The following is a 22856-nucleotide window of genomic DNA, read 5'->3' on the forward strand; positions in this document are numbered from 1 at the left end:
TGTGCAATCCTTTCTTGACAAGGTAAGCACATGCCTGCCCACAAATGTAAGTGTATTCCTCATCAGAAAGCTTTCACACATTGCCGCATCGGTTTGCATTTGTTTCACGAGAGATATTGAAGGTTTGATTTTGGCCTCACGTACCGAGAGTCAAGTGTAGGCCTTTGTTGGAAATCTGAGAGATTGGTATCGTGTCTCTGCTCAGCATCTGTCAAAAGCTATGATTTCCACACATTGTGTTTAAACGTTGCCTTACACGGGTGTAATATGCAAGTTCTCCACCTTATTGAGATTGCACTTGGGTTGTAAAAGGCACCTTAGAACAACAATGCGGCAACAAAGATGGAAACGAGCAAAAACTGAAAAATGGGAATTTTTCTGCTGCTTTAGCTCCATTTACTGAGGAGAAAAAAATTATTATGTCAGAACCCACAGAGGCAATCCAGACTTTTCCAATTTTGCAAGTTAGCAAGATGCCCCTGCCGGTCGCGTATCTGTCATCAATCAAATGAAGCAATTATGGCATGTCTTGGGGGGAGAGGGAGAGAGGGAGAGATGAAGAAAGAGAGTTAGAGGGAGAGAGATAGAGAGGTAGAGAAAGAGAGGTGAAGAAAAGGTGAGAGGGACGAAGAGAGAGAGAGAGAGAGATGAAAAGAGAGTGGTGAAGAGGGAGAGGTAATGAGAGAGAGAGATGAAAAGAGTGGTGAAGAGGGATGGGTAAAGAGAGAGAGATGAAGAGAGAGATAGTTGAATAGAGAGGGATGAAGAGAGAGAGATGAAAAATGGAGAGAGGGATGAAGTGAGATGGAGAGAGAGAGTGTCCATAGGGCATTAACATGCACCACTAATAAGAGGATGGCATTGGTCACGTGAGTTTCAAGTGTGAATATCAAACAAGTATTCATGGCTTATTCTGTTTTTGACTTACTATTCTTTACCAAGAGTTGGCTGAGTGATCGAGAAGTTATAACCTTGTTTCTTTCTCTACCGAATGATTCGAGGCCAATTCTCATGGGCGCATGCTCTCACCAACCCACATTGAGAAAACTGGGCACCTATACCAAATACCCTTCAATATTACTTGAAGGACGTCTTCATACTGCATTGTACCGAAATAGGCTGGTTTCCAATTATTTAGAGGTTTTTTTTTTTGGTTTATTATTTTTTTAATTATGATTTTTAAAAAGATTTTCTTTCTTCCTGATGTGCAGTGTGGTGGATATTTTAAAAATTTAACCTGGCTGTCCTGCATAATGGTAGATAGGGAAAAGACCCAGCATCGAAGTGACGGACGCAGACCCAACAGTCGCGTACACAGTCGGGTGAAGTGTTATGATGATCTATCTATTGTTACGTGCTCCTCCCCAACCCCCTGGTCACAGTGTACCTCCGAGCCCCGAGAGGAGTCACGGCAGAAAAATGTGTTATTCTGTATGTCAACGATCAATGGTGAAGCCACACCAATTGTTACCAACAAACAAATATTGTATTAAGATGACACAAGAATAACAGTACAACAATAATAGTAGTCAAAATTACAATCAATATATATCCTATGATGGTACCATCAGTTTCGTAATATATAACTCACTCTGCTCCAAGTGAGTGTAACAAGAACATTCCCAATGTGTCTTTCCCGGCTTCAAGCCAAAGTCGATCCTCTCTAGCGATCGTCAGAACAATGTCTAATCGAGACCAGAATCCCGTTCAGATGACAGTCACAGTCACACGGCCAAAGCTGCGCAAAGGCGCCCTCCAGGCGACTGGGAAATCACACCCTCAGGTATGGACGTTCACAGCTCCAAATCCGCAGATTTACCTTCAAAATCCACGTTACACACACACGCACCAGATAAACGTCTGAATGCGGTGAAAACGGTTGAAGCGAAGCAAAGACCTTGCGTGATGCACAAAGCGCGCGAGTCAAAATGGCCGACGGCCCGTTCTCGAGGCGTAACGGCACGACGATGATTCTCCTCGGAATCCACTGCCAAACCTGACACGCAGGTTGATCTGTCACAGCGATAACAACTCTGTCGCAGGAATCCCTTTCCTGGGAAACCCAAAGTTCTCTTGTGACTCTTGCTCGCCAACGTTCGCTCCAGACCGCAAAGCAACTATCCTTCTTCTCCGACTCACTCGCTCCGCCTTCTTTTTTTCTCTTCTTCCTCTTCGTCGTCATCTGGTTCCGGTTTCATTTAAAACATTAATTTTTTTACCTTTTGAAAATAGCAATATCTATTTCCCTCAAACGACAACAATAATAGTACATGGAATCAAAAATGTTTACAGTGGGTGAAAACCACAACAACGGAAGTGACGAATCCGTAACACTATTTGATATGCTTGTGCTACCTGTCTGTCTTCAGGAATAATAGATTTGTAAAAACGATACCTGACCACACAGCTTTAAAAAGCAGCAAAAAATAAAATAAAAATACCCCACTGGGATTTGAACACAGAACATCATTCTCAAAAGATACTCAGTAAAGCAACAGTGAACATAACTTTGGGAAAACTCCATTAGTTCCAATGGCTGAGGGAGCAGGGAGCAGGGAAATAGTCAGCAGTTCCTCCTTGCACCAAAAAACACAGATTGCCAAGATTGCAAATCAGCAAAATAACTGACAACATGCAAATTAAGAGTATGCAAATTCACTGCCCATATATTATATATATTATTATTATATATATTATTATTATTATATATAATATTATATATATTATTATATATATTATTATATATATTATTATATTATATATTATATTATATATATTATTATTATTATAATTTGAATAATTATAGAATTAAGATTATTAGAATTATAGTAAGATGAGTGGGGAAAAAGGGATGGGGAGAGTATCAGAGTGAGAATCCACCCCCCCCCCCCCCCCCCCCCCACCGTCTATACCACACACTTACCCATGTGTACCAGCCATAGAAAGGCAACATGATGGCAAACACGCCATCATTTCCCGAGGAGACTCGACATCAGCACAATGGTGAAGAATCACATCGAATAAAAAATAATAATTCATGTCTGGATTCGGATCTCCACCAAAATCTAATCATTTCGCCCTTGTCACACACCCAACTGGACCACCAAATTTCGTCTGAATCCGTCCATTAGGTTTTGAGATATCATGCTTAAAGCCAGAGAGACAGACAGACAGGGGTGAAAACAACCTCCGTCCACCTTAGGTGGTGGAGGTAATGAAAAGGGAAATCTGCAACAGGCAGACTCCTCTGTTCAAGACAATGAATTGGTTATGGGGGTGAACAATGAGGAAAGTGCTGCAAATTCAAGAAGCAAAATTAAAGTAAACATACATGATTAACTGCAGCCGTTGATGCAGGAAATTGCAAATGATGAGCAGCACTCAATGTTCTCCAGGAAATGATGGCCTTTTATAATAATATGGTGCCTTAGAAGGAACTTCGATGCAGGAGAAGGCCATTTGGCTCATTAAAGCCTGCGCTCTTATTACCAACCAAAGATTGTTTGTCCGCGCTCTCTCCTTTTAAATGGTGAACGTCAAGCAAGGACGCACGCACCACTTTTAAAGACTTTGGTATGACACAGCTGAGATTGAGACCACCGAATTCCCAGACTCAGAGCACACGCGCTAATCCTTAAGTCACCAAGGCTGGTGGATTGAAGGATCCGTATGAAGTAACTTTTCAGACCTGAATCGACCTCCATTGCAGATGCAATCGAGACCACTGTCCCCACTCGCAGCCCAATTCATCTCACTAACCTTGAGTAAACCCACAGCCATTTACAAGCAAATGTTCTGTGCATATTGCACCTGAAATGACACTTGAAATTTGAAATGTCTGTGGAACCGAATTGTTAACAGGGTTAGCGATATGACTAACTGCTCCCATTACCGCAAGGATTGTCTACAGAAACCTTAATGGCCAAATCAAACGGTGCGCGGTGTAGGAGTCTGTAGGTTCCACAGCAGCAGGCTTTATCAATCCACAGATCCACATCCCGTTTGGATTTGACTATCATTAAGATATTCACAATACCTGCGGTGTCTTCTTTCAACTTCAGGGGTGGCCTCATCAGTTGGAGGCCTGCTGTCAGGCCGGGGAAAACCATGAAATTCCTTGTGAACTTGTCTTTTGGGAGTTTTTTTTTTTACAACTTTTCGCTGCTTTGTTTCTACTTACAAAAACTGACTGGTGGAAAAACTTTTAACCCTCCTCTTTTTTTTTGTTTGGATAGGTGGGTCAAGGGGTGGGTTATCATAGCCGGCACTCAAAATGATTACGTGTACAGATGGTGGACAGACAAAAATATGAAAGTCTTGTACTTATCCCAGACCCTTTCAGGTCATTGAGCCATCACCTCGGGCAGATGTGTCACATCCACATTCTTTGAAAGTCACAGATTTATGCTAACCGAAAGGCTGGGTCTATACAACCATGCTGCCAGTATAAAGGTGTAATCCTTGAAAAGATATCATGGAATTATTAACATTTAAATGATTAGACAAATTAAGACAGGTGGATTAACATCTCCTCCAAGTGTGCTCTGTTCCCCAAATAGTCCTACAGGTCGCACAAGATCTGCCAGCAACCCTCTTATGGTTAAACTGCCAAAATCTAGGCTCTCTGCTCACCTTCACTCTTTCATTCCCCTTTTCTCCCGCCTCCGGAACAAACTCCCTCACTCTCTTCATTCCCACTCCTCCCTCCAGGTCTTTAAAACAGCTGTTCACCACCATCTCTTATCTTCCCCCATCCAAAACCTTGATCTCTTCTACCCCCATTAATTCACCCCAAATCCACTTTTTTTTGGAAATACCGACTTTTTCCTTTCCTGGAAGTTCCAGCAGTGTCCATGTGTTTTATACGTCGTCGACCCCCCCCCCCCCCCCGACCCCTGCCTTCCCTGCCTCCACCCCCCAAGCCCTCTGCCTCCCACAGATCTTCCGTTGTCCCTGTTCTCTGCTGTTGTACTTGTGTGCTTCCCTCTCTCTCCCCATCTTGTCTCCCGCTTCCTTTTTTGTATGTTTTGAGCGTCCGTTTTTTTTTTGTGTAATTGATGTTAGCTCTTACATGAGCCTCGATCTTGTATACAAAAAAAAAAAAGGGAGGGCAAAGATACAAGTTGTACTTAATCGTGCTAGTGCAGTACCTCTGTCTTGATCCAGATCTGCCAAGGATTGGACAACTATCGGGGATGTCTCTTTGCTGTGGTTGTACCCCCAACACAAGTCGGGGGTCCAAATCTTCCCTGCTGCCTGGATTTGTCAGGACAGCGTGGTCACAGTGCTGATTGGTCCCGATGGACCGGCCATTTCCCTCCTGTCTCTGTCTCTCTTTCTGACTCTGCCATGGTACTAAGTTCGTGAAAGCGGAGGTACACCATCCTACATATGGGGGATCTCTGGGTCACTCCCGGGAGATCAATCGGCTGTCTCCGTGCCGCGGACTTGTTCAAGAAAACGGTCCAGGGCTATACAACAACAACAACAACAACAACAACAACAACAACAACAACAACAACAACCAAGGATTGGCCTGACCATTCACCAGTTACTCTGCTGCCCCTATTTTGTTTACAATTCACCAACGTCTTCACTCCCGCGTGGCGTAACCTGCGCAACTGAATCCCAATCCTGCGCACGTTTAAATTATGGCCTTTACATCTCCTACCAACCGCCTTCCCGCTCCCATTTCCAACTAACTATTAAATCAGATTAAGTAGCTTTGGTGAAACATACCAAACACATAATGCAGCAGAGAATGAAACTGCACAAATCCAAATATTGTCAGTGCAGATTTCAAAACGCATGAATTACCATAAAACTGAGCTTTATTGTTACAGATAGAAACTGTAGGTTAAAACCACCAGCTAAATGTCAAAGTAACGGTAAAATCAGATTATAAATGTATAAAAGCACACATAAAAAGCCGAACGCTGCTCCCGTTTTAATGGTTTCTATGCGAGGGATAATTCAACAGGCGTAATTGATAAACTAACAGAAATAAATTCACATGGTGAGGGTAAATGTGTGTCGATGAACAACTTGGTAATTCTACTGCATCTCTACACCCTGAAGTTACCAGATCAATGTAATAGCACAACAATATGATACATTAATGTCAGTGTTTAAAAACAACGGAATCAATTACCTCGTGATTTCTATCTTTCCTTTCTCCTGCTCTTCGTTGTTGTTGTTCCTGATTTTTTTTAGGCTGAAGCCCTATGTATATTTTGGGTCTTGGACAGTTTGAACTTGGGCCTGGTTTGCCTAAGTCCAGACATACCTCTGCCAGGCTGAACTGTTAACTTTTTGTATCCACTGATAGGCCAGATCCAGATCAGGGACCACCTTGAGAGGCCATTTTCCCCCACAGAGCAGGGGTTGGCCTTTTTCGGGCACCGTGGTCCCCTTTTTGAAGCAATGTTTTATGGCCGGATGCCCTTCCAGCCGCCAACCCTGTTGGTCGCCTCTTGCGACACACAGGGAATTACCAGTGAACTGGTACTCAATTTGCCGACCTCGGAAGGATGACAGGCTGAGTCAACCCCCCTAGCATTAATTCAGCGATCGACCGGGATTCGAACGCCAGGATCCTGGGATCCCAAGCCGGCACCCTAACCGCTAAGCCAACACCAGGCTTAGATCCAGATCTGGGCCTAAACCAAAATCGAATTGGCTTGTTCTTGTCACCTACTCAACTTGTCCACCAAGTTTTGCCATAATTCGTCCTTAACTTTTTGAAATATCCTGCTCACAAATAGACAAACAGTGGCAAAAACATAACCTCCGTCCACCTCTGGTGGCGGAGGTAATTAAAGTCTAAGGATTTGTGGACAATTTTTAATTTTTGATAAAACTGTTCTTTTCTGAGCATGCATGTTCACGATAAAATTACAAACAAGTAAACCTAATCAGAAACATGCACGATGCACACACAAAATGGTTCCCTGTCCCTCAGCCATCGCTAGATCTTAACAAAACCAATCAAGCATTTGAAATTCAGAGCCTCGGCCGTGTATATAAAGTACATTAAAGCCGAATTCAGAGCGAAGTATCTAGATTGAAGTAGATCTGTGTGTGAACTCACACGCTCACTCACGTACACAAAGGGGTTACAATAGGCTCTCCCGTCACTTCATGAACGAGCGAGGCCAATGGGACAAAAAGAAGCTTTCAAATATTATACAAACAAGACAGAATAGAAGGAAAGAACTGCATAAAAGGTAAGAATGAAAAGAAGTAGAAAATCCATGTATAGGAACGAATGAATGCATTGGCTGGAATATTCAGTTGAAGTTTGCAAGTTCATCTGCAGCACTTTGTTGAAAGCCTGTCCTTGTGGCGAAAAATGCAAATAAATATCAACAATAAAAAGCACAACAACGTGAAAGGAATAAGAAATAACTCGCGGTGATCAAAGAGGCAGTGAAGGTCAAAACATATTAACAATGGCTAACAACACCGGATGTGAGGGGTCTGAAACAAAAGAGATTAGGAGCAAACGGGGCTCAAGCAAACGTTCCAAAGATGAAACAAATAATGGAGAAACGGAAAACACCATTGGGGTATGGGAAACACGCCAGTGGTGTAAACAAAGGCATTACAGATCAATAGGTCATGACACGTCAAAGCTGAGAAGCTCCAGACCGAAAACAGAAGGATTACAACTACAGCGCAAAACCAAAGCTTCGCCACAGATCATATGTTGTGGATCAGCAGCAAAAGGATCGGAGAGCATCGACGGCTTTTGTCAAAGATCTGTATTCGTTTGAAGATTACAAGGCAAACAAATGAAACAGGTGAGCGCAACACTTAAAAATCCTTTAGATTAAACGCCATTACTGACCTAACAGGAAATAGACGTCAGTACACAACAATTACATTTACATTGATACGTTGTAGGTACTTTCTGCCCACAAAGTCACATGAACCTAACAACACAAACTGAGTTGCCTAAATTTTAACTTCGGTACATTGGGCAGACTGGCAACGACCCAAAGGCATCACGGAGGGATTATTCTGATTATTCTAACTGGTTTGAGCCTGTTTAACTAATGAGAAGTAATTCAAAGATCATTCGTGATGCGGGGTTTGTGTTTCGGAGCTGAGCGACGCAGACTTAGCAGAGTTTTGGCAGCATTGGACATCCTGGATGTATCCTCAACATTTGACTGAGGATTCCCTTCACAAGGGTTATGGTCTTCATTAACTTCTGTTGGCCGGTGAGGAGCACCCATATGACCCAAACAAGCAGTAGGAGTTGCATTTGTCTTGTTCCTTGATACCGTGATGGAAACTGGAGGATCTGCCTGTGGAGAAGGCAATGAAATTGGTGTGTCACCAAGTGATGGACTTCTATGTTCCCTATCCTCAGACTCTCTCACAAAACGTTTGTGTAGCTGGTGCTGATGCCTTCTCTTCTCATTCAATGAAAAAACTTCACGACAAATGAAACAGGGCCTATTTGTGAGACAATAACTCCAGGTAACCAATGGTCACCTATACGGTAGTTTCGTGCAAATACCAGATCACAAATTGACAATGTATGCTGAATTGTGCATCTATCATGCTGCAGTTTCTCCTTCATCTGTTCTGTTGCCCCTCTATATGAATAGTGAGGTCAAGGCAGAGTCAATCTTGTGGCGTTTGAAGTTGACCCTCAATTCTGATGTCAAGCCGTGAGATCACAAGTCAAGCAATCAGATCGCGACTCAAGACCTCAGATTGCGAGTCAATACCTCAGATCGTGACTCAAGACCTCAGATCGTGATTCAAGACCTCAGATCGTGAGTCAAGACCTCAGATTGCGAGTCAAGCCATCAGATCATGAGTCAAGCTCTCAGATCGCGAGTTAAGCGATCAGATCATGAGTCAAGACCTCAGATCACGAGTCAAGCTCTCAGATCATCAGTCAAGACCTCAGCTCGCGAGTTAAGCCAGCAGATCATGAGTCAAGCTCTCAGATCGTCAGTCAGGACCTCAGATCGCGAGTTAAGCCAACAGATCATGAGTCAAGCTCTCAGATCGTGAGTCAAACCATCAGATCATGAGTCAAGCTCTCAGATCGCGAGTTAAGCCATCAGATCATGAGTCAAGACCTTGGCTTCCGCTTCCTGTCTTGCCGGCGAGGTTACGTTTTTTCGAAGTTGTCCACGCTCTCCACGCTATCAAAGTTAAGTAATTGTTCCCATTTGTATTTTCGTCAAAACTGTATTTATTTTATGGTGTGTGTACCTACAGTGGGTTCCTAGGAAAATTATTGGTGTAAATCTTTCATACCTGTATAGAAAATCGTGTTAATTCGTGTCGTGTCTTTTGAGGCCTTGTACCGTGTCCTACCTAGAGACTTTGTTTTTCTCTCAGCGGTCCGTCGATTGTGCTCCAATTGTGCTCTGTTCTTCCCAGTCTTTTCACCCCATACTTCCTTGTTTAAAATCTCAACTAAAAAAAAAAAAAAAAAAAAAAACATTTCCTTCTCTGTTCTTACTCGTTGTTCTTATTCGTTTATTCGTTGTTCTTATTCGTTCGTTCGTTCTTCGACCACGTGTTTCACCCCCATTTCCCCAGATAATTTTCACTGTTAAACTTTAAAATGTTTAAACTTTCCCCTGAAGTACTGTATTCTGTCGTATATTATAACACCTTTTTCTTCTTCTTCTTTAAAAGGTTGCTTTTGACTTGCTCACCAAATATATTCATTCCAAAAAAAAATTCCATCTCTTACAGTTCCTCTTTCATACATTCCCTAAACTCACCTACACTCCACCCCCCTCCAGCGTCCTTAAACGTATTTTTAACTCGAAGGTCACAAGAAACTCATTTTGCAATAAATGTTCATTTCCCATTAATCGTACACTTTCTAAAATCCAATCTCACCCCTCCCCTCCAAATCTTCCCCATCACCCCTCCCCTCCAAAACTTCCCCATCACCCCTCCCCTCCAAATCTTCCCCATCACCCATCCCTTTCAAATCTTCCCCCTTGCCCCTCCCCTCCAAATCCTCCCCATCACTCATCCCTTTCAAATCTCCCCCCTTGCCCCTTCCCTCCTAAACTCCCCACACACCCCTCCCCTCCTAGACTCCCCCTCGCCCCTCCCCTCCTAGACTCCCCCCTCACCCCTCGCCGCCAAATCTCCCCCATCTCCCATCCCTTTCAAATCCCTCCCCTTGTCCCTTCCCTCCTAAACTCCCCCCTAACCCCTCCCCTCATAAACTCTCCCCTCGCCACTCTCCTTCAAATCTCCCCACCCACATTTCTTCTCCATTTCCGCCCTCTCACCCCTCCTCCTCAAAGCATCCTCCCTGCTTCTGCCCCCTTCCAACTCTCCCCTCCATCTCCACCAACCTTCTGCCTCGCTCTGCCCCCTCCTCAAATAACACCTCACTGTGCCTCACCCAAACACCATCAAACCTTTTGTCCACCCCATCCTTCCCTTTCTACGAACTATTCTGAAATCTCTGACACACCTTCAACAGCTCTCCCTACCTCTTCCTCCTCTTCCACATCTTACCCTACCCCTCCTCCCCCCCTCCCCTGTTCAGTATCCGATGCTCCCCCTTCCTCTTCATTAACGGTATGGACCTCAAACATCCGAGGCCTTCGTTCAAACTTAACTGATCTCTCTATACAGGTTGCTTCTGACAAACCAGACGTGATCTGCTTAACAGAAACTTTCCTCCTTCATGATGTCTCTGATTCCTTAGTATCTCTCCCGGGTTACTCCCTCCTCCGATATGATAGACCTGAGCCTCGTCCTGGAGGTGGGGTTGCGACCTTTATCAAAAACTCTCTTTCTCACTCGCCCTGCACTGCCCTCTCTCCACCTCACCCCCAGGAATCCCTCTGGCTACGGCTTCCCCTTCGCTCCCACCTCTTGTTCATATGTGTGTTGTACCGTCCACCAAACAGTGATGACTCCATCTACATCTCGCTGTCTGATAATATGGACCAACTTCTATCTACTCATCCCAACTCTCTCTTCCTCATATGTGGTGATTTCAATTGTCACCATGCCAGTTGGCTGGGTGTGGTTACCTCTCTCACCAGCCATGGCTCCTCAGCAAAGGACTTCTGCGACTCACTGGGACTGACACAATTTGTCAATTTCCAGACCCGGATCTCAATCAACGCAGCATCTTCTCTTCTGGACCTGGTTATGACTAACTTCCCTGAAAATGTCTGCTGCTCTTCTTCTGCTCCAATCGGCTCATCTGATCATGTGCTTGTAAAAGTGGACATCTCTCTGAACATTCGCAGGGAGCCTCATCAGCGTCGACGAGTCTGGCATTTCACTCAGGCCAACTGGCACGGTCTTCAAGCAGCCATCAATCATCTGGACTGGTCTCCCATCTCTACCGCCTCTGACATCAACTCATCCTGGGAATTCTTCCAAAGTAAATTGCTCTCTCTCTCTCATGCACAGATTTATCCCATCTCGTCTTCAGTTGTCATACCCTTCCTCCCGTCCATGGTACACGGATTCTTGTGGTGAGGCTGTTGCCCAGAAACAACTTGCCTTCGTCTACTGGAAAGCAAATCCAATGGAAGGAAATCTCATTTCCTTTCACAAAGCCCAAAACAAGTGTGTGTCCACCCTCAGGGGAGCCAGGAAACAATATATCTCCGTTCTCAAGACCGAACTCTCTTATCTGTCTCCCTCTTCCAAATCCTGGTGGCGTCTGGTCAAATCTGTTTCTGGTGTTTGTTCACGCTCCATCCCCTCCCTTACCTCAAATGGCTACACAGCTGACTCCGCACGTGAAAAAGCTGAATGCCTCAACTCTGTGTTTGCCTCTAAATGTTGTGCCCCAAACCCATCCCTCTCTGCACCCACCGTAACCAGTCGTACCCAGCTGCTCCTGGACTCTGTGTCCTTTCCTCCTGACAAGGTGGAAAAGTTTCTGTCAACCCTCAACTCTGATTCTGCAACTGGAACTGACGGCATCAGCCCACGGGTCCTAAAATCCTGTTCTTCTGCTCTTTCACTCCCTCTCTCTGTTCTCTTCACCCTCTCTTTTGCTCAAGGTCATCTGCCATCTGCTTGGAAATCAGCCAACATCACCGCTTTGCACAAAAAGGTGTAAAAACAGATCCTAGCAACTACAGACCAATCAGCCTTCTCCCAATTATCAGCAATGTCATGGAATCCATCATTGCTTCGGATATGAAATCTTTCCTCTTCTCCAATGGCTTGATCTCTGAACATCAATTTGGTTTCAGACCAGGTCACTCTACTCTGGACATGCTGCTTCTGCTGTCTCAACAATGGATGGAGGTCTTCAATGCCAAACAGGAAATCAGAGCTGTCTCCCTTGACATATCACGTGCCTTCGATACGGTCTGGCACCCCGCTCTGCTCACCAAACTCTCCTTTGGTATCCATGGAAATCTCCATGCATGGCTGGCGGACGTCCTCTCTAGTCGTAGTAAACGTGTGGCCCTGAATGGGTTTTCTCTCATCTCCTCTTCCTGTTCAGGCTGGAGTTCCCCAAGGCAGTGTTCTGGGCCCTGTGCTTTTTCTGGTCTTCATCAATGATCTCTCCGACTCTCTTGAAAATCCTCTCTATCTCTTTGCTGATGACTCCACTCTCTGCCGCTCCATTCCTCATCCCTCAGATCGGCAGTCTGCAGCCTCCTCACTCTCTGCAGACCTGGACAAAATCACAGACTGGGCAAACAAGTGGAACATGTCTTTCAATCCTGACAAATCTCACACTCTTACGATGTCTCTCCGAAAAGACCGACTGGACAACCCTCCCATCCACTTTTTGAATAATCCTCTCCAAGAAGTTCTGTCACTCAAGCTTTTGGGTCTCACTATCTGCCATGATCTTTCCTGGGAAAACCACATTTCAAATCTGGCCTCCAACGCCAGTCGCCGACTGGGCATCCTCTGTCGTGTGAAGTCCTTCCTTGGCACACCTGAGCTCCTCGCCACATACAAGGCTTTCATCCACAGCTCAATGAAATACTGCTCTCCCCTCTGGGCTGGTGCTCCTGCCTCACACCTAGCTCGTCTTCACGCTGTTGAAACCAAAAACGTTCAGAATCTCCCACGATGAAGCTACCTCCGAGGGCCTTTCACTTACTCACCGCAGGCAGGTTGGTGGTCTTTCTGTCTTCTACCGACTCTTCTCCGGCCTTGCTCCCCCAGCACTCTCTGGGCTTTGTCCCCAAATATTCCTACAGGTCGCACAAGATCTGCCTGCAACCCTCTTATGGTTGAACTGCCAAAATCAAGACCCTCTGCTCACCTTCACTCCTTCATTCCTTTTTATTCCCGCCTCTGGAACAAACTCCCTCACTCTCTTCAATCCCACAGGTCTTTAAAACAGCTGTTCACCACCATCTCTTATCTTCCCCCATCCAAAACCTTGATCTTTTCTACCCCCGCTAATTTCACCCCAAATCCACTTTTTTGAAATTCTAACTTCTTTCCTGGAAGTCCTTGGTGTCCTTGTGTTTATACTTCTCCCAACCCCCCCTTCCCATGCTGCCTCCCCCCAAGCCCTCTCCCTCCCACACATTCCTGATGTCCCTGCTCTCAAATGTTGTGTTTATGTGCTTCCCCTCCTCTCCCCATCTTGTCTACCGCTCCTCTTTTTATATACTTTATTTGTTTGTGTGATAAATGTTAGCTCTTTCACGAGCCTCGATTCTGTATACAAAAAAAAAAAAAGAAGATCACGAGTCAAGCTCTCAGATCAACAGTCAAGACCTCAGATTGCGAGTTAAGACATCAGATCGCGAGTCAGGCCATCAGAATGTGTCAAGACCTCATATCGTGAGGCAAACCTTCAGATCACGAGTCAAGCCCTCAGATTCCAAATCACCCCTCACATTGTGGGTCATGCCATGACATCGCGAGTCATGCTGTCATATCATGAACCATGCCCTCATATCGCAACATACCACTCAGACAGCAATTTCCACCCTCAATTTGGGGGTCAAGATGTGAGATCACGAGTGCATCAAGCTCTCAGCTCGCAAGTCAGTCACTCAGATCACAAGTCAAGACCTGAGATCACGAGTCAAACCCTCAGATCGCGATCCAAGCCGTCAGAACGCGAGTTACACCCTCAGATAGCGAGCTTGCAAACTTCTATAGAGTTCATCCGTCCAGGACCATTAATATGGAGTTTGTTTGTTGTGAACACAGCACAAGGCCCTGCTGTAGCATAACTCACTATCTGAGGGTGTGACTCATGTACGGCACTGCCTGCAGCCATTAATTATCACATGCTTCTTTGGAACATTATAGCTTGATATAGCAAGATTGCCTCTCAACACTAAAGAAAATGGGTTGTCCGAATTCTCCACAGGCGATTGTACATTTGAAGTGTGCAGTCCATGCACATTAAAAAAAAATGAATTCAATGGTAACATTCGTCTGTAGGTCCGCCAATTGCTCTTGCAAGGAAATTAATGTGACCCAATTACCATAACTTCTCATGATGCCAACTAGTTTGCTCCCTGCTGCCTGCTGAGCAGTATGAAATTACAGGTGAATAGAAAAACTTTACTACGGAAAAAAAAACTTCGAAATCAGTGCACTCTAACATGTATATATTATATGTTGGGACATATATATATATACTCGCTTGGTGAGGCGAGCGCAGCGAGCCTCACCAAGCGTCGTTACTGAGGAACAGGCTTATTTTAGCTGAGGCTAATGACTGTACCTGAGTTGCTGTGTTGTCATGATTTACACCAATCATAATACAAACAATTACTTTGCACAAATGTATTTGTTGTGTTTGTGATATTACATTTTTATAGGCAATTTAGGTTGAAGATTTAGGTTGAATGTTTTTTTTTCAAGAAAGAACCCCTCAGCACATGACGTCATAATTATCATTAAGAAATTATACAGGTGGAGTTGCACCTATGGTGAAAAATTACTGTCAATCGGACCAAAGTTTACAGAGAAAATCATATTTATTCTGTGCGGACAAACAAACAAACAAACAAACAGACAGACAGACAGACAACCGGACTCAAATGCAATACCCTCTCCTCAGGCCAGGCAAACAAACACACAAACACACAAAAACAAACGTTCTTTATATTTTAGATAACATACGTGCCTTAGACAGTGATATTGATGTCTGCGTCTGCCCCACTGTTATCATACCCACTCCTCCACTCCCTTTCCCCACACCCTGTCCTCCCCTTCCTCCATCCCAGTGAATATAAGTCGATAAACTGATATATTGAATGAATATGATGTTGATGTGGATGGATTCGGACGAAATTTGGCAGAGATGTAGCATATGTGACAAGGACGAAATGATTATAGTTTGGTGAAGATCCGGATCCGGATCCGGCTACTAGAATTTTTAAAGTGATTCTTCACCATTGGGAGATGGGGCCAAAAACGTTACATAGCAGGATATCTCCCAAAAGTTATGGATAGATTTTGACGAAGGTTGTTGGAGAGGTTGTGTGTGTGGCAAGGAGGAATCGAATCGGTTTTGGTGAAGATCTGAATATGGATTCGGATACGATAATTATTTAATTTTTAACGTGAATCTTCACCATTGGGAGTAGGGCCAAAAACGATACAAGGCAGGATATCTCAAAACGTTATGGATGGATTTGAATGAAACTTGTTGGACATGTTGTGTGTGTGACGAGGAAAAATCGATTCAATTTTGGTGAAGATCTGAATATGGATTCGGATATGAGAATTATTTAATTTCTATGTGATTCTTCACCATTGAGTGATATGGCCAAGCAGGTGGAGGTGCCGTTCGGTGCTCTCTACTCAGTGCCGTTCTAGTTTCCTTCTGCCTTTCCCTCAGCCGGAACTTTTCCATTATCACCCAGCTGTTCCATTTCTCTTTCATCCAGCTGGCCAGGGAAAGCCTTTTAGTTGCAGAAAGAAATAGTTTGGCCACATTATGACAATGATTAAAGCAAATGTGAAAGATATACGCGTAGATGTCGAAAAAAATGATTGTTATGACGGAAGAAAGTATATAAACGTCTGGTTAATCATCATGCAGCCATCCAGGCAGACAGGTCCAAATGCGGTAGTGAGCAACTCATAAGTGCCTATGTTATGAACGCAGTGGTTGGAAATGCAAACAGGTCCAAAGCGCTGCAACAGTGGAAATGTAGAAAACATGACACATCATCTACAAATTCAAAGCAAGACGGATGGTCAATGGCATGGAAAAATGAAAACAGGACACGCAATCGGGATGTGGTTATAACGGCGCACATACCGGTAATGATCAACTCCGTGGTGCGACTGAAGGAGAATTCTGGAGTCAGGACACGGCAAGTGTAGTTGCCAGCAGCTTCCAATTGCACATCGTGAATTATGAGAACCTCTTTCCGCGTCTGGACCATTGGCCGCCAAATCGGATTTCGGCATTCCTGTCAAGAATGAGGGCAGAGTTGCATTTCAGAATACGACAAAGCCATTGGCCTTCTCATTGAACCATCCATTCATCTACTTTGAAGTCCTTTTTTAAGTTGGTGAATGCAAAGGTACAAAATATCCAGCTGAGTACAACTAAAACTGTGATTGCGGAGAGTGCTAGTGAGAGGAGCTGCACACAGTGTTGATGGGATAGCGACTGAAGTCTGGAATTCAGTCTGAAACAATGCTGATGGAAGAACATCCTGAAATAATAAGAACTAGAACGGGCACTCGGTAGAGCGCATACCTTCGCCGCAGCTACTGTTCTGTACTTGGCATGGGAGTGTAGGGAACAGAACAACAAAAATACGATTTTGACCTTTTCGTGACCTTGACCTTGACCTTTGACCCGATTGCTCCCAAAATCTAATCAAATGTGTCCCGTATAATAACCAATCATCCCACCAAATTTCATGCAATTCGGTTGAATACTTTTTGAGTTATGCGAATAACATACACACACACACACAGACATACAAATAAATACACAGCGATCAAAACATAACCTTCCGCTTTTGCGAAGGTAATAATACCAATCCAATAAAAGTATTCCTTTTGGCCCAGTGCCAGGGCCAAACAGTTCCAGTCGAGAGATTGTAGGGCATTGCAACCGAAACATTAAAAAAACTAGAACGGGCACTCGGTAGAGCGCATACCTTCGCCGCAGCTACTGTTCTGTACTTGGCATGGGAGTGTAGGGAACAGAACAACAAAAATACGATTTTGACCTTTTCGTGACCTTGACCTTGACCTTTGACCCGATTGCTCCCAAAATCTAATCAAATGTGTCCCGTATAATAACCAATCATCCCACCAAATTTCATGCAATTCGGTTGAATACTTTTTGAGTTATGCGAATAACATACACACACACACACAGACATACAAATAAATACACAGCGATCAAAACATAACCTTCCGCTTTTGCGAAGGTAATGAAGAATTATGCAAAAGTTACATGAGAGATCAGAAACTTTGTTTACGACAATCACCCATGTGGATTCTGGTCCCACCGCCATTAGACGTACACCACAATGATTGTTAAATTAGGCTCAGTGGCATAATGGTTAAATAAATCTGCCCTGAGACTGGGAGGTTGCTGTTTCGAAACCTGGCCGAGTATCGACAAAGACTTTAAAAATGGGATGTGCTACTTCCTTACTTGATACCCGGCATATAAAAAGTATAGAGCACGCACAAACAACCAAGGTTTGGGAACCATTGTGCAGGCTTTGATGGGCCTAATGGCCTCCTCCTGCGTTCCTTGTAAGGGAACTCGTATTATCTTACTATAATTCACCAAATGTCTGTCCGTCTGTCTGTCCGTCCGTCTGTTCCCAGGTACCGCAAAAACGGCTGAACCGATCTCAACGAAATTTTGAGTGGGTAATCCTGGGACCCCATGGAGTAAAATAGGCTATATTGTTTTTCCAATTTTCCAATTTCCAATTTTTCCTATTTTCCAAACACGATGGAATAATATTTACCGATATGAACAGTGATGTGGCTTTTATTGAAATTCTACAAATACTGTTTAGATTTTGATGATTTGCGTGTGATATGATTTAACGGGTGTTTATATAAATCGTTTAAAATTAAAAAGCCTTAAATTTCTGATATTTTGCCTTTTCATTTGGGCCTCCCAATTGAAGCCCCACCCGTAGGGCGGGTACCGTTGCTAGTTATATTAAATGTTTAAAACAGATGTGTATAACAAACCTCTGATAAGAGAAAATTTTAAAGCGACTTTATTTCGAACAGGAGACGAAAATTTGAAAAACTATCGATATGAAACAAATGCTCCAATCCTCAAATGGCTGACCTGAATGCTATCACAGCATGAATGTCAACTATACTTGTGACCTTTGATTCGTAATGTGACTTTGGGTTCAAAGTTTTATATTCTTTCCCCCTCTTGTGGGCCAATGTCATCTCTCATGTAATGCAGTGCCCCTGTACAATAAGGCAGAATTTTAGAATCTGGCCAACCTTCCGGCAAACAATGGCCTCATGTTTTTGGAAGGAACAGTGGGATATTTAACATGCATCCACCAGCAGGGTAGCATGCTTGCCTTTGAGGTACTATATATTTGAGAGGGTTTGACTCCGGACCCAACGGAAACAAAAATTGGCACATTGTTGCTTACCAGGGTGGGTGCCACTGACAGTGTATTGCTGATGTATGTTAAAGTAAAGATTCCATGACACCTTTCAAAAAGAGTAGGCCATTGTGTGTTGGTATCTTAGTCAATAGCCAAATTACTGTCCTGACTACTGCAGGGAAGACCAATGGCAAACTACCCAGTTTAGCCTAACCTTCGGACCAATGGCAAACTACCAAGTTTTTTGATAACTCAACAAACCCATGAGGACAAATGAGAAATCTTCAAGACTGGTACATGAAACAAAATCTGAATATCATATAAAAAACAAACTTGTTTCTTCAAAGTGAAGCTCCTTGTAAGTCAATACATTTCTGGCAGTAGTGCCTTATGCTCCGTTGACTTAGGAAGCCATTTTGGGTTGCACTTGAATGTCACAAATTTGTACTTTTAACTCTAGAAACAAGAAAAAGTCTGATTGTGCCGAATAATCAGAATAGGAAGATTGCGGTAGCAAAGTAAAGGACATTGATTGTCAGACCAACTTGTCTGTTGTGTGTATGAGCATTGTCATGGACAGAAAATTGTCATATTTTCGTATTGAGTGTGGGAGCTTTGGGGTAGTGCTGCCTTTTCATTGGTTGCATTTTTATTTACATCCCTATGAGTTGTCCTAACAGCATTAAGAATCATCTCGAGTGTGTAACTCAGACCAGGGCAGGCAGGCAAATTACCTTGTCACCTGAATCACATGAGTGAGCGAGCTGGGTTTGTACAGACAATGTGAGAGCATCAACAGCTCACCACTTTCACCAGTCTCTCGAAGCTCGGAATCGAAATCACTAACGGTGCAGTCTTCAACCAGCTGTCAACCTTGCACTTTCATTCCAGTGTCCTCACAACTAGGCCACTGCACTATCCATAATAGGTGCTTTAAATCCAGATAAAGACAGCTGTGTTGAGCATAGCTTTAACCACATTATTCATAAAGAAATATCGCACCGTCTTTATCTGTTATTTCTTGAACCGTTCTGAGAGAAGCTTCTGAAACCCAAATGCCAACTTGTGTTCTTTAGAATCTGTTCATCCTTGACAGACCTGTCACCCATTGTAAACAATGTAATATCATAAAACATGTTACTGCTGGCTAAGGTATTTTCCTCATAGATTCCTTTTAAAGCATTTGATAAGGCCTTAGGCTAGATTTACCAAGTTTAACCTTTCAGGTGCAACTGATGATATCCACAACATCATGTTTGTTGATTTGTGGTATGAAGGGTGAGACCAGAAAGCATCCACCTTGCAAAGTATTGCATAAATCATAATTTACGCATGCCAGACATGACTTCCTGCATTTGGTCAATTGAGTCACCTTTTATTTACTCAAAGCAAGCCAGGCACGATAGACACTAAATGGGGAAATCCAATATTGTATATTTTATTTTATGAAAACTGCTTTTGATGTTTTTAAAATAAAGAAATGTGATAATGCCCCACAAACAATGAACATGAAACCTGATTCAAGAGAATAAAAGGAATGAATAAGAAGGTACTTGTTAGAGCGCATACATCCGCCAGGCTGAACAGTTTACGTTTTGTATCCCACAGATAAGCCGAATCTGCAGCCAGACTAGAATCAAAATCTTCTCGCCTTGTGCTTGTCACCTACCCAACTAAACCACCAGGTTTTGTCATAACTCGTCCACAACTTTTTGAAATATCATGCTATATATCGTTTTGGCCCCATCTCTTAATGGTGAAGGATCACTTTAAAATAAAAAAATTCACGTATCCGGAGCTTCACTAAAATTTAATCAATTCGTTCTTGACACACACCAAATGTGTCCACCACGTTTTGTCCAAATCCATCCATAAATGTTTGAGACATCCTGCTCACATACAGACAAAACAAACAGACAAACAGCCAAACAGACAGGGATGAAAACAACCTCCATCCACCTTAGGTGCGGTGCTAAATAATTTCCTTTTTTCTGTATGAGCTCTCTATATGTGCAATAAATGTCTCAACAGTCATAAGTGGCATTTTCAAGGGGTGTGAAACTGATGACAATCCTGAAATACAACATATGCCTCTTGCAAATTATATAGAAATTGTTTTTTTTGCAAATTATATAAAAATATTTTCCTTGCAAATTATATCTAAATTATTTTTTTTGCAAATTATATACACATTATTTTTCTTGCAAATTATATAGAAATTATTTTTCTTGCAAATTATATAGAAATTATTTTTTCTTGCAAATTATATATGAATTCTCATTCTAGCAAATTGTACACAAATTCTTTTTTTTTTGAAATTATATACAAATTCTTTGTTTTGGAAATTATGTACAAATTATTTTTCTAGCAAATTGCATACAAATTATTTTTCTAGCACATTATGTACAAATTATATTTCTTGCAAATTATATACAAATTATATTTCTTGCAAATTATATACAAATTATTTTTCTTGCAAATTATGTACAAATTCGTTTTTTTTTCGAAATTATGTACAAATTCTTTTTCTATACAAATTATTTTGTATATTGCATACAAATAATTATAATTGCATACAAATTATTTTTCTCGCAAATTATATACAATTTATTTTTCTAGCAAATTATGTACAAATTCTTTTTCTAGCAAATTGTATACAAATTGTTGTTCTAGCAAATTGTATACAAATTGTTGTTCTTGCAAATTATATACAAATTATTTTTCTAGCAAATTGTATACCAATTATTTTTCTGGCAAATTATGTACAAATTCTTTTTTTTTTGGAAATTATGTACAAATTCTTTTTCTTGCAAATTATATGCAAATTATTTTTCTAGCAAATTGCATACAAATTATTTTTCTAGCAAATTGTATACAAATTATTTTTCTTGCAAATTATATATAATTTTTTTTCCTTGCAAATTATATACAAATTATTTTTCTTGCAAATTATATACAAATTCCTTTTCTTGCAAATTATATCCAAATTATTTTTCTTCCTTCCTTTCCTTTTTATCATGCTTTAAAAACTTTTGAACTCCATACTAAAGCCAGGAATAGTAAATTACAATTCAAATGCCACCAGCATCTCACTTCAATAGGAAGGCTTTCAGGTGAATTGGTGAGCCACTACAGCAATTTGTTAGTAATATTTGCACCCTTAGGAAAGAGAGGGTGGCACAATTATTACCTGTCTCTCAATTCCAACCTTTTCAACACCTTTCATCCAACTCCCCCCCAATCCCCTCAGACACTCCACCCCACAATCTCTGTCATTACCTCCAGCGATCCTTCCTCCTCTCACCCTAGAAACCTCTGATTACTTCCCAAATCGTTCTTTATATTCCACCTTCATTGACAACCCCTTTTCCAGATCTCAGCATCGTTTCAAATGAAGACGTTAGCATTTTCAGGCAACACTGAATCTGTGCCCGAGGCAAGAGCTGATGCAGCAAAAGGCGGGTCAGAAGCGTGCGCAATTCTCTGCATGGAAAAGGACTTCCTGCCAGCGACAGGCACTTGCAGCCGAGCAGCGCCGCTGCTCCAGCAACGTGCACGATGCAGTGAGACCAAATAGGCACACCCATATCTCTACTCCCCACTATTACGCACACGGCTTCCATGTGGCACGTCGACATCTCCACCAAGCAATGTCCCTAAGCAGTCAGTATGAAAAATGAACAGCTTTCAACACAGTAGTGCATATTGTATAAAATGAATATATTCTCCCAATATTATCGACGTGGCATATTAGAGAAAACAGCCGTCCGTGCAAAGAGTGCACAGGCAGTTGTAATATGTGGCGCAGGTTTGCCTTTTTAGACTGAGAATGTCTCTGCAGCCACCCATTTCCCTCATACAACTCTCGACAGTGTGTCGGAGATTTCATCATCTATCCCAGGCACACGTCTAGATGCCACTCGGTGAGATTTCTTAAGACCCCACACATGCTGTTTGCACATCCTCTGCTGAAAGCCATCCTGAGACTATAATGTAAAACCAAGCTTTTCTGTTTTTGAACAAAAAAATCAGTTTCCATCTGGTTGGGTCTTTACAGGTTTTCAATTTTTTTTACTTCCTTTGTGCTTTTGATAGTGAATCTGACACACTCATTTCTCTCTGAAGAATGAATGAATGAATGATCGTTTTAAGGCCATTTTCCCCGCTAGAGCGGGGCTTAGCCTTGCGGGCCCCATGACAATCATGGTTCCCTGTTTGAGGCAATGTTTTTATGGCCGGATGCCCTTCCTGACGCCAACCCTTGGTCACGCTCTGACGATGCGCAGGGATACAGTGTACCTATTCTCTGAAGGCACTTGT

At 42.7% G+C, this 22856-nt stretch overlaps 1 protein-coding gene across 1 annotated transcript in view; it reads right to left on the reverse strand.

The window, feature by feature from the left end:
- LOC137414307 (interleukin-1 receptor accessory protein-like 1) overlaps positions 1–22856 on the reverse strand; it is an 833791-nt gene that overhangs the window by 638578 nt on the left and 172357 nt on the right. The window contains exon 4 of the mRNA XM_078775336.1: positions 16235–16388. Coding sequence (XP_078631462.1) covers positions 16235–16388 — 154 coding nt within the window. The remainder of the gene's footprint in view (positions 1–16234; positions 16389–22856) is intronic.

This window comes from Myxine glutinosa, chromosome 4, assembly GCF_964187855.1.
Source record: "Myxine glutinosa chromosome 4, kmMyxGlut1.1, whole genome shotgun sequence".
NCBI lineage: Eukaryota > Metazoa > Chordata > Myxini > Myxiniformes > Myxinidae > Myxine > Myxine glutinosa.